The sequence below is a fragment of the Dama dama genome, chromosome 4, assembly GCF_033118175.1.
Source record: "Dama dama isolate Ldn47 chromosome 4, ASM3311817v1, whole genome shotgun sequence".
Lineage (NCBI taxonomy): Eukaryota > Metazoa > Chordata > Mammalia > Artiodactyla > Cervidae > Dama > Dama dama.
Window position 1 is genome coordinate 16,660,960 of NC_083684.1, and position 17,688 is coordinate 16,678,647.

The 17,688-nt window shown below is 50.5% G+C and overlaps 1 protein-coding gene across 5 annotated transcripts in view; it reads left to right on the forward strand.

Moving 5' to 3' along the window:
- The window catches only part of WFDC1 (WAP four-disulfide core domain 1), a 28,390-nt gene extending 16,375 nt beyond the window's left edge, over positions 1 to 12,015 (forward strand). For 2 of the 5 annotated variants that reach the window (XM_061138297.1, XM_061138296.1), the window contains 6 exons: positions 965 to 1,048; positions 2,068 to 2,208; positions 4,217 to 4,336; positions 8,207 to 8,248; positions 9,927 to 9,999; positions 11,599 to 12,015. In XM_061138297.1, coding sequence (XP_060994280.1) covers positions 965 to 1,048; positions 2,068 to 2,208; positions 4,217 to 4,336; positions 8,207 to 8,248; positions 9,927 to 9,985 — 446 coding nt within the window. In that variant the 3' untranslated portion in view covers positions 9,986 to 9,999; positions 11,599 to 12,015. Of the gene's footprint in view, positions 1 to 964; positions 1,049 to 2,067; positions 2,209 to 2,364; positions 3,173 to 4,216; positions 4,337 to 5,150; positions 6,203 to 8,206; positions 8,249 to 9,926; positions 10,000 to 11,598 lie in introns of those variants that run through there. The other 3 variants (XM_061138300.1, XM_061138298.1, XM_061138301.1) reach the window with 3 other exon arrangements.
- The last annotated feature ends 5,673 nt before the right edge of the window (positions 12,016 to 17,688 follow it).

Here is a 17,688-nt window from a genome sequence, read left to right on the forward strand (position 1 = left end):
ATGCAGGAAACGTTGCTTTGATCCCTGCTCGGGGAACTAAGATCCCCATGAGGCAGCTAAGCCCACGCGTTACAGCTGCCGAGCCTGTGCATTCTGGAGCCTGCGTGCTGCAGGGAAGCCCCATGTACTGCAACCAAGACTCGATGAAGCCAAATAAATAAATAATATTTAAGGCAACACACCACCCAGAGGCTCTGAGAACACTGGGAATGGCTGGCCAGAGCTGACCAACTGCTGAGCCGTTGAGGCAGAACAGTCTCCAGTTGGCCGTGGTCCTACCCAGCCTGCCTTTCTCCCTTATTCTACTTCTCTGTCCCCAGAGACATTTGGGCTTTCAATCCCTGTTTGGAGGTTTGAAGACCTTCCAGTCTACTACCTGGTCACTCTTCCTGTTAAAAAATGTATTGGTTAGAGAACAGGCCGTAAGGCTGTAACTCCATAAACCAAGGGGCCCAGCCTATTAAATATTTCCTTCTCCCTTGGATAAAAGGCCCGAGTTGACAGATGGTCCATAGCAGGCAGGTGGCCCTGCTCCACAGTCACCCAGGGACCGAGGTTCCCTCTGTCTTGTTGCTCCACGTGGTCTAAGTGGCCCCCAGTCTGCAGGCTGCAGGAAAGAGAGGGAAGGGGACAGACAGGCATCAATGCAAGGGTAAGACAGAAAGCTGCATTATCACCTCTGCTCACATCCCATTGGCCAGAACTCAGGTTGCCTGGCCGTACCTAGCCACAGGAGCTGCTGGGAAATGTAGTCTCCAGCTTGGCTATCCAGTGCCTAGTTGAAACTCAAAAATCTGTTACTAAAGGAAGAGGTGAATTTTTTCAGGAGAACCACGTTGTTTTGTTTCTCCTTCGGGAGGGTCAGTGTTTCTTCATGAGATGTGAGCTCCCCCATTCCCAGAGGCTGGGGCACTTCTTGGCTGCCTGAAGAGGGCATTGACGTAACCATGCGTTATCTTGTCAGTTTTAGACTGGCTAGTACAGCCGAAACCTCGATGGCTTGGGGGCAACGGCTGGCTCCTGGATGGCCCTGAGGAGGTGTTGCAAGGTACCTGCGGGGTGACGCCCAACCCAACGGCACAGCCAGGGTCCCCCTTCTCAGGCTGCCCCCAGAAAACTGAAAACCGGGGCAGCCTCTGCTCCAGGAGGCTGCTTGTCCTCAGATACCCAGCCCTCTTGAACCGTCCCCACCCCCATGGAAGAGTATGACCGGGGCTTGGCCAGGCTCTCAGAGTCTCCAGAACACCATCGGGTTCGGCTCTCAGAGTCTCCAGAACACCATCGGGTTCGGCAGTCCCTGGGACTGGGGCCCTCCTCCCTGGGTGGAGAACTCAGAGGGAGGCGGGTGGGGTTTTCAGATCCTTAAAATCACCATGTGGGTTCATTGTTCCCTGCCCATGAGGCCTCCTTGGGGGCAGGGGTGGTGGAGGACGGTTTCTGAAAGGGACGACAGGCAGGCCGGGGGTCTGGACCACTGCAGGGCCGTGGGTGTGAGTGAGCACCTTGCTGTGTGCAGCTGTGCTCTGCGGCTCTGCACACACACGTGTGCACACACACGCGTGCACTGCCGTGTCCATGAGGGTGTGTGGCTGTTCATGGAGCCCAGTGGCTGTGTGTCTGAGTATCTGTGCAGCTGTGTTCATGAAGGTGTGTGTGACTATAGATGTGAGTGTGTGTGTGCAGGATGTGTTTGTGTGCGTATGCGTACGGATACAGCTATATGTATGTGTGCATGTGTGTTAGGACTTGTGGGGTAGTGCAACTGTATATGTGTATTGGGATTTTGGTGTGTAAGCATATGTATATGTGTGACTGTAAACATGAACACGTGTGTTTCAAGGTGTGTAGGCGAACATACATTGTGTGTGTCATAATGTGTGTGAGGGCATGTTTGGGGTCATTTGACTTTGAGCTGCCCTCGTTGTGCGTGTGTGTCTGTGTGTGTGTGTGCGCACGTGCATGCAGAGACCCCAGGCACAGCCTGCCATCTGGGTTGCAGACGAGAGGCAGCCCCTCTGCGCCGCTGGGGGCCGCCCCTGAGCCCCCCGTGTGTCCCCCGCCCCGCAGCAGAGGCCTGCAGCACCACGGAGGACGGGGCCGAGCCGCTCCTCTGCCCCTCAGGCTACGAGTGCCACATCCTGAGCCCGGGTGACCTGGCCGCGGGCATCCCCAACCGGGGGCAGTGTGTCAAGCAGCGCAAGCCAGCAGGTGAGTGCAGACACCAAGTCCCACCTAGCCCTCCCCGGAACTCCCCCGTGGGAGACCATCCCAGAGGAAACCCCGGCCTCTGAGCCTGTCCCCACCCTCCCCCACCCCCGGCCATGACCCTGCTCCAGGCCACTTTCTCCTTCCTCATCTGCACAGGACGAGGGCACAGCCCAGCTCGCCACTTCCTGCCTGGCTCACCTTGGGATCAGTTGTTTCAAATCTCTGAGCCTCAGTTGCCGTATCTGTAAAATGATATCACTTCATGTTGGGTTATGGGGTGATGGAAATCACATGTGTGAAGCCAGAGCCGAGACAAGAGATAAGAAGTGCTCAGTAAACACTGGATAATTTACTTCTATTAATATCTATCTATCCATTATAAATTGCACAATATTTGAGTTGTCCAAGAACCCTTAACTTCCCCCTGCTAGGACCCTTCAGTATGACTTAATTAATATTTGTCTTTGGAGACAAGTCAATAAATAGTTCAGTGAAGGGCCTGAGTAGCATGGCTTTAGTTTGCATGCTTTTCTCTGGGGTGAGGGGCACGGAAGACCGAGCAGAGGGGGACTGCTGGGGGGACCTGAAGCCTCTCCTGTCTCATGTAAGGTGTAAGGTTGAGAAGTTAAGCGTGGAATTTTCCAGGACTATGTGCAAGGGAAGAATCAGGCAACCTTGTCAAAGTTGAGCTCATTGGAGCTTTGAGAACACATTCTCCAGGCCCACACCCCCACTTCAGCATCCCTCAGCCCTAATAGCTGAGGACAGCACCTCAGTCAAGATCAGGATAGTCACAGTGACCCTGTTGGCCCAGAGAACCCACCACATGCATTTTCTGTCAAAGCGTTTTTCCTCTGATTTGAGAATTTTCTTTCTCTGAGGTGTCTCTGGAAAGACATAAATGTTAAATCTCTTATACATTTAGCATTATCATCATTGTAAATAATAAAATTATGAGGCACGGGACTGTTGCAGGTATCTTGGTTCTTGGAATTCTGAGCTCAATTTGAAAAAAAAAAAAAAAGTTTCGTGTAACAGGTTCACAACCAACCGGGAATCTGAGATTTCGCCTTCATCCCACTTGCTGTTAGGCTTATTAATGGGTTCTCCAGCCAGAGCGGCCACTTAGCCGCTCGCTGCTGCGTGTGGCATGTAGCCCAGCCTCTTCAGGTCTCACTTTCCTTATCTGTAAGCTGGGTTAATAATAGTTAAGCTGGGACTTCCCTGGTGGTCCAGTGGTTAGGACTCCATGCTTCCAATGCAGGGGTGCAGGTTTGAGATCCCTGGTCTGGGAACTAAATTCCCACATGTTGCAAGGCACAGCCAGAAAAAAAATAGTTAAGCTACTTCACAGACTCTTTGAAGAGCCAGTGAGTTAATCCATGTAAACCATGTCTGTAGTTTCTCAAGCACAGATCTGAATCCATTCTGTTTTCCCCACTGCTGTCTGTAGACACCGCATTGCACCGCAGGTGGACCAGGGCCCCCACCGTCCTCCAGATGCACAGCCCCAAGGACAGGCCAGCCTGTTCCAGAAGAGAGCTGGTGGGGGTGAGGGCCAGGGAGGCAAGTCAGGAGTCCTCTGAGCTGAAATGTCATTTTTATAACCAGAAAGGCCTGGAATTACCGGGCCTTTCTTATTGCCTGATCACACTCATTCAGTTACATGATCTCCAAGACCAGGGTCAGTCAAACAAGTTCAGACCAGTTCTCGAGAAATCAGACCAATTCAGAGAAGACCCACTTGGAGGATGGAGATCAGCAAAGGGACATTCAGGTGACTGCACAGATGGTTCCTGAGGTTGATGGAGGCCCCCGTGGGTGCTCCCCTAAGCCTCAGTGCAAGCCTGCAAAGGGAGAAGTGTGACCACAAGCAGCGTCGAGTGTGGTTAAGACTGTAGGCCACACGACATATATTAAATGAACCTTAAAAACATATTCCAATACACAGTAACATGCGCTCAGTCGCTCAGTCATGTCTGACTCTTTGCGACCACATGGACTGTAGCCTGCCAGGCTCCTCTGTCCATGAGATTTTCCAGGCAAGAATACTGGAGTGGGTTGCCATTTCCTTCTGCTGGGGATCTTCCCGACCCAGGGATCGAACCTGCGTCTCCTCCATTGGCAGGTGAGTTCTTCACCACTGCACCACATGGGAAGACCCTCCAGTATACTGTAGATGCAGACAAATACCACTTACATGCGGTACCTAGAATCACTGAGTTCATAGAGTCAGAAAGTACACTGGTGGATGCCAGGGGCCAGGGGTGGGGGTGGCATGGGAGTGGGGTGAGGAGTTAGTATCTAGCGGGGACAGAGTTTAAGAGGGAGAAAAAGTGGGGAGACAGTGATGCTGAGGGCTGCACAACAGTGTGAATGCACTTAGTGCCACTGAGCCTGCAGTTAAATATGGTTAAAGGAACGTGAAAGTGAAGTCGCTCAGTCGTGTCCGGCGACCCCATGGACTGCAGCCTACCAGGACCCTCCGTAAATGGGATTTTTCCAGGCAAGAGTACTGGAGTGGGTTGCCATTTCCTTCTCCAATAAATATGGTTAAATAGTATGTTTTATAGCATGTGGCTTTTACTACAATAAAAAAGCATTAAAAAAATAAAATATTTTCTGAAATTTGAAAAGAAAAGCACCAAAAAAAAAAGACTGCAGTATGACAAAACCCACAAAAAAAAAAAAAAAGAGTATTGAAAGGCTAAAAAAAAAAAAAACAAAAAAACCCTGGTCAAAAACAAACAAACAAAAAAAAGACTGCAGGCCACTGAAATGGGTCTCAAACCCTGTGGCTTTCTTCCTAGATGACCCTTGGCAGCTAATCTAACTTCTCTTAGCCTCAGTTTCTTCATCTGTAAAATTGAGCGATTGGGGGTCCCCATAGTAAGTGCTTCTTGGGGTGGTGATGAGGCTTGGATTGGAGAATACTTCTAAAGCCCTCAGGTCAGCGCCTGACAGAGTAGGTCCTCAACAAATATGCGCTGGGGTCACCTGTCTTCAGGAAGGGGGCTGAGCCTGTTCACCTGTTCCCTGCCCAGAGGAATGATCGGAGCCTTCTGGATGGAAATGTAAGTGAAATTTCCCCTCACCTCATCCCCAGAGGGCCGTCACTTAGCAGTAATTGTTGATAATTGTACAGGACTTTGGAAATATCTTAAATTCCAACAATGTCCCTTAGAGCAACGGTCTCTGGGAGGAGAGGGGCACTCCCATCCCAGGATAACCTAGGAATACGCCTCTGGTTTTAAGTTTTTTTTTCTTTTTTTTAAAAAGGCATATATTTGGAGTAATTTCTGACTTACTGAACAGTGGCAAGGACAGTCCCTTGCACCCTCCACCATCATTCAGTAGTCATTACTGTTTCTTTCATCGTACTTCTCTGCCTCTCCCCTCAGCCCACACCTTCCCTCTGGATAAATCTGCATAGGTGTTTGGGGGCACTGTCTGAGAATAAATTACACCTCTCATGCCCACACCTAAGATGAGCGCTGGCTGCCGCAGGGGGCTGAGAGACATTCCGAGTTCAGTCTGGACCCTGACGTTGGGTCTTTCTCGAGAGGAAGATGAACATGGACACAGGCCGTAGATCTGATTTCTCGGAGAGCAGAGCTGGGGTCCTCAGTGCATATTTTACTTATTTATTACAATAAATAAAATTATTATTTTATTACTGAAGTCTGGTTGATTTACAATGTTGTGTTAGTTTCAGGTGTACAAGCACAGTGATTCAGATATATACATGTATATTTTTTATACACACACACACACTTTTTCAGGTTGTTCTTCCTTATAGATTGTTATTGGCTTGTCCAAAATATTCATTTGGGTTCTTCTGTAACATCTTAAGGAAAAGCCTGGACTAATATTTTGGCCAACCCAATGCAAAGTATTTAGCAGGGTTCCTTGTACCATGCAGTAGGTTCTCACTGGTTATCTATTTTATATATAGAAGTATGTACATGTTAATCCTAAGCTCCTAATTTATACCCCCTCCCCAGTACATCTTCTAAGTGGCTTCCATGCCACTCAGAGGCTGATGGGTCTCCACGCTCCCCTCTGACAAGATGACTTCACTGATGCTGCCAAAAGATAACGTGGTCATGCAGTCCTGAGCAGGGGCTCAAATCAATTGATTTCGCTTGTTAAAGTGACACTTTTGGTAAACACACCTGGTGCGAGGAGGGGGTCCATTTCTGCACGGATCACAGTGTCCTTCCCTTGGCATCAGGAACTAGAATCCATTCCCAGGGAGAAGGGAGGAGCAGGAATGTTTCAGAGAGCCTTGGGCCTGGAAAAAAGTTGTCATTTGCTTGGAAAATTGTGGTAAATAGTAGTCACTGAGATTATTGATAAACTGTCTGCCAGAGGGTGTGGATCGGCCACTGGTTCTGTCGCCTTGAACAGTAAATGTCAGTGCTGGCCATGAACACCCTGATGATGGTTAGGATGTCCACAGAACAGAACGATTTTTATTGAGATATGATTGGAATATTAGTTCCAAGTGCACAAATGTGATTGCCCTGGTAGCCATCAGAAAAGGCTCATGGGTGGAAGGGGAGGGGTGAGCTGACCTATGGGAATTAAGTGTGAGCTGGCAAGATTTCTCCACTCTCCCATGTTACATTTCCCCAACTCCCACCAGAGAGTGTTTCACTGCCATGATAGGGTAGGGACTGCGGAAGGGGGTGCAGTGGTTGACAATCAGCAGTGGGTATTGGGTGGTGGGGATTCTTAGTAATTTGAGACAAATGAAATTATCAAGAGTTGACCACTTTTTACACACAAAAGTGGCTGTTTTGAGTGGTTCCTGATAATCTTTGCTGCAAGTCTTATGTTTCCAATAAAAGCATTTCTGTTAATCCTCATGATAACTTAAGAGGTATTGATTTTATGCCCATTTCTGGTGAGAAAACTGAGGCTCCGAGTAGGTTAGTGAGCAGTGAAGTTTCATAACTGAGTTGTTTTGTTTGCAGTAATGACTTTCAAGTCTCTTTTGAACAGACTCAAAAACTGCTATTTGCTTTCCTTGTGAATGTATTGTGTAATGACATTTGCTGAACAATATTTTGGAATTTGCTTCCAGTTCATCTCTTAAGAGAGTGGTTCTTAAACTTTATATTAGAAAAAATACTGAGGAACATCCCTGGTGGTCCAGTGGTTAAGACTCTGCACTGCCACTTTAGGGAGTGTGGGTTTGATCCCTGGTCAAGGAACTAAGAGCCTACATGCTGTGTGGCACGGCCAAATCAAAACCAACAACGTAATTTTAAAAAATACTGAGAACCCAACAGAGCCTTGTGTGGGTTCTGGCTATGGACATTTACCATATTCAAAAGTAAAGCTGAGACATTCCAAATATTTAGCTGATTCATGTTGATATAGGGCTTCCCTGAAAGCTCAGCTGGTAAAGAATCCGCCTGTAATGCAGGAGACCCCGGTTCGATTCGTCGGTTGGGAAGATTCCCCTAGAGAAGGGAACAACTATCCATTCCAATATTCTGGCCTGGAGAATTCCGTGGACTGTATCGTCCAGGGGGTCACAAAAAGTCTGACACGACTGAGTGACTTTCACAGACACAACACATACAACACATGTCGATATATGGCAAAAACCACCACAATATTGCAATTGTCCTCCAATTAAAATAATTTTTTTTAAAGTGACAATGATGAACTCACTATGGGGTGAACAGAAATAGTATTTTTCTTAAAAATGGCTCCATTTTCCAACATGCACACAAAGTGGGCAGAGTGGCATGGTTTTACATATTTGCAGTTGTAATATGTGTATTCAGAGGACTGGATCTTCATGTCTGCATCTGCATTTGATGGGCTTCAGTGTCACACGTAACATAGCTTCTGAAAAATTCCACCATACACTTGTGAGAGAATGAGAGTGAAAAACACAAATCATTTCTTAGCACTGTTATGAAAATAGTTTTGACCTCATAAACTCCCTGAAAGGAGCTTAATCCTCTCATTTCTTTTCCAGATGGTCGATTCTTACGACAGAAATTTTACAAAGAATATCCAGGTAGGAGAAGGCCCATATTTTCCTTGCAGAGGGTACTGAAAATGGTGGTGGGTGTTTCTGGAGTGAAGAAGAGAAAGAAGCCTTATGGGCTGTCCTGAGAGCTCCAGTCTGAAGCTGCTATGACGGAAAATGACTGTATTCCACCTGGTGGTTCTTATGCCATCAGGTGGCCCTTTGGGGGTCAGATGCTGGGAGGCTAAGAGGCTTCTGTTGTGCAAAATCTCTCCTCCAACCTGAGCAGTCCTCCCCGTGGGGTGGGAGCCCCTCCAGGCTGCAGGCTGGGACTGGGGCAGCGGCTTAGGGATGGCTTATGGGGACAAAGTGGGCACTAGGATTGGGGAATAAAGGAGACACCCTGTTGTCTGATGGTGGGCAAGAGGACTTACAGCAAACACAGCTTCATGCTAAACATCAGAATGTAGGACTTGATGTACAAAAGCTCCTCCTACTTTCATTCAGGAAATTGAAAAATATGGTTGACACCATCTTTCCAGCCAGTCATCCATCCCGTTATCCATGGATCCATCCATTCATGCAATCATCCACCCATCCAGTCTTCCACCCATCCAACCATCCAGTCTTCCATTCAACCATTCAGTCCTCCTTCCATCTTTCCATCCATCCATGCCGTCTTCTATCCATCCAGTCTTCTATCCATCCAGTCTTCTGTCCATCCATCCAGTCTTTCATCCATCCAACCATCCAGTCTTCCATCCAACCATCCAATCTTCCTTCCATCTTTCCATCCATCCATCCCATCTTCTATCCATCCAGTCTTCTATCCATCCAATCTTCCATCCATCTACCCATCCATCCATCCTGTCTTCCACTCATCCATCCGTCCATCCTTCTGTCCATCCAGTGTTCTGCCCATCCACCCAATAATTGATTCAATCATCCATCCATGTGTTCTTCCATTCATCTACTATATTTTTTAAAGAATTGACAGTATGTATTTATGAAGGGAAGGGTACAGCAAAGGATAAAATGGTTGGATGGCATCACCAACTCAATGGACATGAGTCTGAGCAAGCTCCGGGAGTTGGTGATGGACAGGGAAGCCTGGCGGGCTGCAGTCCATGGGGTTGCAAAGAGTCAGACACAACCGAGCAACTGAACAAACTCTTTATTCTGTGCTGGAAGTTGAGGCTACATTTGTGAATATGGCAGATCCAGTCCGTGGTGTCAGGCAGCTAATATCAAGCAGGAAATCACAAAATGAATAAAGTCCAAGTGGTTATTTGGTGACGACGGTGATCAGGACCACTGAGGTCACATTCAGGACACCATGAAAATAGACGGGGATGTCAGGGAAGGCTTCCTGAGGAGGGGACACTGAAGCCCAGTGTGAAGAATAAGAAACAGCGGGCAGAGCATCAGCGGATGTGACAATCGTGAGGCTGAAGCAACTCGGCCATCACAGCAGCTGAGCACGTCATGAGCACAGGGTCGGGGCAGGGGCAGGCAGGGAAATGTCAGGAGTTGAGGGCAGGTTACACAGGTCGGGGAGGCCTGGGGAGGAGGGAGAATGGCTGCAGGTGGGGACTGGGGGACCTCATTTGGGGGAGGAGAGGGGTCAGAGCCAGGCTGAGGCATTTAGAGTGAGTTTGGCTGCTGAGCTGTGAGCACCTGAGCAGGAATCCACACACCTGCCCTGACCGCCCGATTCCTTCCACAGAGGGCGCCTCCAAGTATGTGGCAGAACACGGACAAGGACAGCAGAGACACTTTCAATAAAGCAACAGTGGCGGGTAAGCGGGAGGCGTGATCGGTCAGTGACAGCGGGGGCTTTGGGCAACCAGGCGTCTGAGGTCGCTTTCGTCACGAAGTTGACCGATAAGAGGGCAGGAAAAGGGCTGACCTGTGGGAAGACTGTGAAATTGCCCCTGTAACTTCAAAGTGAACACGTGAGCACCTTGGGTGTAATCAGCAGTAGAAGTTTCCAGAGCCCGTGACTCTGAACCCGAGGACCAGCCTCGCCTGTGACTGACTTTGCTTTCCGCGGCGGACAGCAGACACGCCCTCTGCTGCCACGTGACCTTGGTCGGCTGCCCCCTCCCTCTGCTGCGCGGACTGTCCACGGCCAGCTGTCAGGCACGTGGCGCCACCGTCACTGGTGGAAGTCTCCAGTGTGCAGACGCGTGCCGGGGGGACGCCATGAATAAATCAGGGCTCCCGTTCTCAGGGCTGACATCCGCACGGGAGCCTAAGCCCGTCAACCAGCAGGACAGGCACGGCCTGCAATGGTGTCATGAAGGGCGTTGGACAGACAGGTGACATGAGGCTGGGTAGGAGGGGACTGCTTCAGGTGAAGGTCAGGGAGGTGAGCAGGTAACATTGGAGCCAGCATCTGACACGGGCACCCAGGCAGAAGGAGCCAGACGGGCAGAAGTCCCAGGGCAGGAAAGATCTTACTGAGGAGCTCCATGGAGGCCACCGGGGTGGGAACAGAGTGAAGGTGGCTGCGGCCAGCACCAGAGGTGACCGGGTAAGAAGGCACGGCTGCGCTCTCAGGCGTTCTCCAAAGTGAGATACAGGCGGATGCAAAGATCCAATAAAACCTGAACACCTGCCCAGCGCTCTGAAAGCTCAAGCCTGTGCGTGGTAAACAGAGCCCCCTGAAAGCAGGTGATTTACCCTGAATGTCCTTGAAAGGCAAACATCAGGTTTCAGGTTCCAGAATCTTCAGGTGTGAGTCCTACAGGAAAAGCTAGAGCCCGTGGGGATTGATGCCAATGTGTCTATTACCTGCTGATGACAGGAGCAGTCCTTGGAGTGGCTCCAACCCACTTGAGTCTGTGAACCTCACATGGGGAAGTGCTGGGACCAGTGGGAAAGAGCAGGACAGTGAGAGACGATGTAGGATGCCTCTTAGGGACCAGCCGGCCAGAACGGGGTTTAAACTCCTGCTCCACCACCAGGTGATCTTAGGCTAATGTCTTCCCCTCTCCAAGCCTCAGTTTCCATATCTGTAAAATGGGAGTGATGAGGAGGGATGCATTAGGAACTTAAATGAGATGGGAGGGGAGATCAAGATGGCAGAGTAGGAGGACTGGGAGCCCACTTGCCCCCACGAATGCATCAAAAATACACCTGCACGTGGAGCGACTCACTGAAAACACACTGGAAACTGGCAGCAAGATTCTAGCACAACCAAGGTTGTAAGAAAGATCCACATGGAGTCAGATAGGAAGGTGGAACCCAGAGAGGCTTAGCGGTGAGTCAAGAATTGAGTCTTGGCAGAAGCTGGCATCTTTCTGGTGCTTCTGGTGGGTGAGGCAGAAGTGGATGACACATACTTGTCACCTGTTCTTGGGTTCATGTTCATTCCTTCTTTCTTTCCCTTTCAGCCTGTCTGCAAGAACATTCCTCCACTTTCTGCTGAGCCTCAGAAATCATTGGGTAAAAAATGATTTGACCCCCGAGGTCATGCCCAGCCTGAGAGAGCATGACCCCAGCAGTGTTTGGAGACAGGGCCCCTGGCTCTTAGACCCGGCGTGGCCCGACCTGGCGGGGTGACTTCATGGGAGCCACTCACTAGCTTCAGGTTCCTGCTTTATTGTCCTGGAAATGAGGCCCTCGTAGTAGTCCCCTGACCTTGCCACCCCCCAGATCTGCCATGGGAAGAAGTCACTGCCTTGGGGAGCTGTGTGAAGGTCAGTGTCTTGGTTGGCACAGGTTTCTTTCAGGTTTGACTCTGGGAGACATGTACCCATCCCAAATGTTCTCAAGATAAGTCTGCTCATCATAAAATGGAAATGAACTCACATGCTCACGCGTGATTCATAGTTTTAAGCACCTGATGACCTTAAATTGGATGTGCTGGAGCTGTGGAATCTGAGGGTTGGAGGTGGTGGGTGTGATGGGAATGTGCTGTCTGCTTAGCTCTGCTTCTGGACCCCTGGACTATCGGGGCCACGTGCATACCCTGTTGGCGTGGATCCTCTGAGGCAGACCCTGGGAGGAGGATTGGACTTATTAATTAGGAAGTGATTTTAGCAGGAAGGTTCCTGGGGAGAGCTAGCACGGTCGTACCAGGTGATGTAAGGTGGTCCTGCAGAGGGTAACTTTGGTGAGACCCGCCCCCCCCCCCATGGTGGTCCTAGAGTCAGCCTGCTTCCCCTCAGGGCCAGCTCCAGGGGCCGCACCCATCACGTGCTCAGAATGGTCTTACACTTGGTTTAACAAAGGTGGGCAAGGGGCCGCATGTTCGTTTTGCAAATGATTCAATGGGTTTGAGTCCCTCTGTGGAGTTGGCCCCGTTGGAGGACAAGGGAACTGAGCTCCGCTCAGTGGTGGGGTAAGGGCCGCTTCTTGGAGGATGGGTCGTCAATTCCAGGGGCAGCCTGGAAAGGGACCCCCAGAGAATGCAGGCAGAGCCCTGGGGGGCATCTGTTAGAGAATCCAGATCTCAGCCGTGACTGCACAGAAACGGACACATATCCAGAGGCTTTGGGGGGAAGTGATTCAATTCACCCAGTAATACCTGCCCCCGCCTCTGTAAGACAGCCCCATGGTGACTGGTGGGTCAGTGGTCAGTCATTTGGCAGGACTTGACCTTTTGAATTCCAAGAGGGGCTTGTGTGGAGACTCCTGAGTATCCGTATTTTATTTTATTTATTAATATTTTCAGTTGGAGGATAATTGCTTTAAAAGTGTTGTGGTGGTCTCTGCTGTACGTCAACTAAAAAAAAACTAGGGATAAAACTACCATATGACCCAGCAATCCCACTACCATGCACATAACCCTGAGAAAACCACAGTTCTAAAAGACGCATGCACTCCAAGGTTCACTGCAGCACTATTACTTTATTTTTAATATTTATTTATTCACTTGGTGACGCCGGGTTTCCGTTGCAGCCTGCAGGATCTTGCAACTTCGTCATGGCATGTGGAATCTTTAGTTGTGGCTTGCGAACTCTTAGTTGCAGCTTGTGGGATCCAGTTCCCTGACCAGCAAGGGAACCCGGGCCCCCTGCCTTGGGAGCGTGGAGTCTTAGCCATTGGACCACCAGGGAAGCCCCCTACATTTTAAAAACAAGCATCTCTCCTCACCCCTGTCCCTCCTCCACTGACCTTCCCTCACCTAGGTCCACACTCTTTCTCCCACTAAAAGCCATATGCTCTTGGAAAACACCCAAAGTCCAGTTTAAAGTGGAGATTGATGACTGATGGGCCTTTTGTTGTTGTTTTTTGTCATTTCTGAGCATCGGTGCGTTTGTATTGCTCAAGAATTATTTTGATGCTTTCTTTGTTTCTGTGTGTGGAACATGAGGGAAAAGCAGTCAAGCGATTCATGTCAAAGTTGTGTGAAGTGTGCCTTTGTCACATTGGCTGGGGGCGGTTTGGACCTTCCCGTTGATGGAAAAGGAAGATGCCTTCATCCAAGAATGGCAAACCCAGCCAGAGACAGATCTGCTCTGCTTCTTGGAGACTGCAGTTTATGTCCATCCATTGCAGGCACGAGCCAAGTTGTGGGGTTTATAACATGTGGTTTCAGGGGTCACAGTGTGGGTCACCCACGAAATCCCCAGCACCTTACCTGTCTGTGCTGGAGGGTCCATCTCGCTGGTCTGGACAGGCCCTGAGCCTGTGGTTGCCTGAAGCTCCCTTGGGGAGGGGGTGGGGATGAGCAGCCAGACCATCAGGGCTGAGGACCAGCAGCCTAAGGGACTGTCCCCTTCTTCCCTGGCCATAAGTAGTGGGCACCAGCAGTTACAACCAGCAGAGACTTGAGTGTCAGAAATCTGAAAGGATCCACCTAAAATCACACAGCCTGTGGTGCCAGAGTCAGGATTCCAAACTGGGCTGTCCTGCTCACAGCTCAGGCTCCAGAGACCCAACAGTTCCATCCATGCATGTTCCCTCCAGCCGTGGAGGCCCAAAAGGGGACACTGCCGGTGTGCAGACCAGCAGAGGGGCCTGGGGACAGGGCTAAGCTCATCTCCCCTAGAGGGCTGCCCACGAGATGGGGTGGGGAGAGTGGAGGCTGGTCAACCTGATCCTGGGCAAGGTCCCCTCTCTTGGAGCCTCCATTTCTCCCTCTGTGAAATGGGTGCAATGAGATGGCTGCCTTTCAGAGTTGCCGGGGAGGATTATGAGAGAGGGTGTACAGAGAGTGGTCAGCAGCTATGGTGATCATTCTTTGGTATTATTACCTTGGCCCTAGACTCCCATATAGGCACAACGGCCTCCAGTTGAGCCCCTCTGGTGAAGCCCAAATACTGAGACTCCAGTTTGTCTCACTTCATCCATCAGTAAGTTTCACTGGTACATTGCCCTTAGGTTCTGGGTAATTAACTTCCCATTCATTCATCAGGTATTCATTCACTCGTTCATACATTCCTTCTATCAAGAAATATTTACCAAGCGTGAACCACCTTTTCTTGGCAAATCCAAGATGCACCCTCCCCCGCCACCTTTCCACGTCCCCTGAAGCTGGGAAGTGTCCTAGTCGTGACCACCAGGCGTCAGAGCCTGTACGTAAGCACAGTGAAACGTGCGGGCTGGGTGTCAGCAGCTCAGTGGAAACTTTCAGGAAAAACCGAGGAACCATCTTCCGGGAATTTCTGCGTCATCAGAACCTCGGGGATTGAGAAGCCACGTTGGCAGGAGAACTCAGATACTGGCAACGCCGAGTGGAAAAGTGGTTGAAAAGGGTTGGAGCCTAGCGAGATGACCTTCTAGGAAAAATCTTGTCCCATTTATTTCATGTATGTCTTCTTTTATGTATGCGTAAGACTGAGACATGATCAAAATCTATGTCCACGTAAATCTGAAAGAAGCTTCTACCAAGTTTGCAACAGAGAGGTGAAAGCGTCATAGCAGCTTAGTTGGTGGTACTTTTTTTCTTTTAATTACACATACAGTTATGCTTGGATTACTATATGTGCTGCCTGTCTTGGTTTCAGTCTGAGATATGGAGGGGAACAGCCCAGAAACAGCCCCTACCTCCTGACTCCAAGGTTCTGCCCTTCCGTCACACGGCCCCAGGAATGGGCTTGCGAGCCCCCTGCCCTTCCCAGCTTTCCCTTGCATCCATGCCCTGGCTCCTCAGTCTGGAGGGAGACGCACAGATGTGTGGGTGATTGCAGTCTGTAGGGGACATACCCGGAGCCCAGCTATATTTCTTGGCTTTGAACCCAGAGCACGGCCCCCTTTGGGAGCTGGCATCGCCCTTCTGTGGACCTGATTGATTTGGACAGGTGACGGGGCTGCTCACCTGAGCCAAAGTGTGAACAGAGGTCCTGACATCCAGGGCACAAGACAGCTCCGGCCTAGGAGCTGGGTTCCAGTGGTGGCCCTGCTGGTCGGAGCTATGTGTCCCTGGACACAGAGCTTAGCCTCTCTGAACCTCAGTTTTTACCATGATGGAGCAGGATGATGCCTGCCATACCTTTCATGGGATGAAAGAGATAAGAATTGTGAAAACTACTGGGAAACCTGGAAAGGCCTGTCCCCAATCCTTGGGGCTAAGAGAGGGAGGGATGACGCCCAGCACTGGAGCAGAGTTGAAGGAACCTCAGGGACTAGAGGTCCAAGGTGCTGCTGGCAGTGACAGAACCCTGGCTCTGAGCAGCTGGGACAAAGAGGGCTGCCGGGAGGGACGGGAGGAGGGGGTGGCCTCTTTGGTGCTGAGTGAATGGGGCTCAAGTCCCAGCCCCACCACTCGCTAGCGTGTGATCTTGCACAAGTTAGTCACTGCCTCAGTATCCCCATCTGCGAAAGGGGGTGATGATATTCCAGGCTATGATGAGGAGTAAAGGTGTTGAAATGTGTGTGGGTGTCAGAACAGTGCCTGGCTCATAGCACGGGTTCTACAAGCGGTCGCTGCTGCTGTTGTTATTGTTGTTACTGTCTCTAAGGCAGAAGTGAGCAGTCACAGCTTGGGAGGACAGGACCGCACCTGGGCTTCAGGGACAGTGGCAGCCAGAGATGGAGTCCCCCCCACGGATGTCTGAGTGCTTTGGGCAGAGCCACTGTCTCATCAGGATGAGATACTGGCCCCCGGCCGCCCTAGAGCTCCATTCTGCCCGAGCTCCCTGCGTATGGGACACCTCCCAGTTGACACCCAGGGGAAGGCACCCCACTTCCGGGCCCATCAGCTGAGGCTGTGGGAAGCGGGAAGGAAGAACCGGCAGCTCCCCAATCAGCAATGGCAGTCGAGGCGAGGGTGGGGGACATCCCAGGAAAACCTCACATGGGGCTGGGCAGACAGTCTCCTAGATTCTACATCTCGTTCCACAGGGAGGGCAGCAAAGGTCCCCCAGTGTCTCATGACATGCCCAGGGTCACACACAGCCAGGCAGCCACAGGGGCCGGTCCATCCTCACGGGAACTGCCCCTGTTGGCACTTGGCCTGTATTATGTCCTTGCTCTCAGGGCGACTGTAATGTGGTCAGCACCTTCTGGGCACTGGCCACATGCCAGGGCCCTCTGGAAGCCCTCCAGAAACTAACCACTTGTCTGTGCTTTCCCAACCCTTGAGGAAGAGACTCTGGACACCCATTTTACAGATGACAGAAACTAAGGCATGAGAAGTAATCATTTAGCAAGGATCACAGAGCCAGTAAACCAATTCCAGTTCTGACTCCTCTGGAAGGTACAAACTTTGTCTCTCTCTCTCCTTTTAAATCAGGGAGAAAGTCTTTAATTTGTGTGGTTTATGAACACATCTAGCTGTTGAGTTTTGGATGAAATAGTTGACTTGATTATGACATTCTCATATCTGCAGCCATTCAGAGGAGCAGATATTACATAGTTATCTTTGGTCTCCCAGGAAGTACACATTATAGGACTTTCTGAGAAAGAGTGTAGAAAACAAAGAACACAGCTGGTTTTTCTTTTTGACATTAACTGTTGAAGTCATTGTATTTCATACTAAGGTCCCCTACCTGTTTTTCTCTTTTAAAATAATTTTTTTTAATTTTTAATTTGAAATAATAGTAAATTCACAGGACATGCAAAGACGAATCCAGAGAGGCCGCCTCCCATGTGGTCACACCTTGCGTAACCACAGCGCAGTCCCGCCACCCGGAAGCTGGCACCCTCCACAGAGCCTGGGGGTTTTCTCTGGCTCCACAGAGGAAGCTGAGGGGGTAGAGCTCTTCACCCAGGGTCACCCCGCTGGAACTGGCCATGTTCCCAGCCTCCAGGAAGTACGAGAGGCCAGCCCCACTCCCCCGAGCCCCCAGTCTGGGGTTTTCTCTCTTGCCATACACAGAAGGTCTGGGGACCCCCCCCACAGCTGCGGAGGCCCCGGGGTGAGGGGTGCCCAGCCTCTGAGAGAGCTGCGGGGCCCCCAGAAGCCAGCAAACTGTGGGCAAGTCAGCCTGGCCTCCTCCAAGGCACCTGAAAAGCTGCTGGACTCCAGGGGCATGTGGCTGAGGACAGGGACTATGAGCCTCACCCTCGGGGTCGGCTTTTCTGTAGGAAAAAAC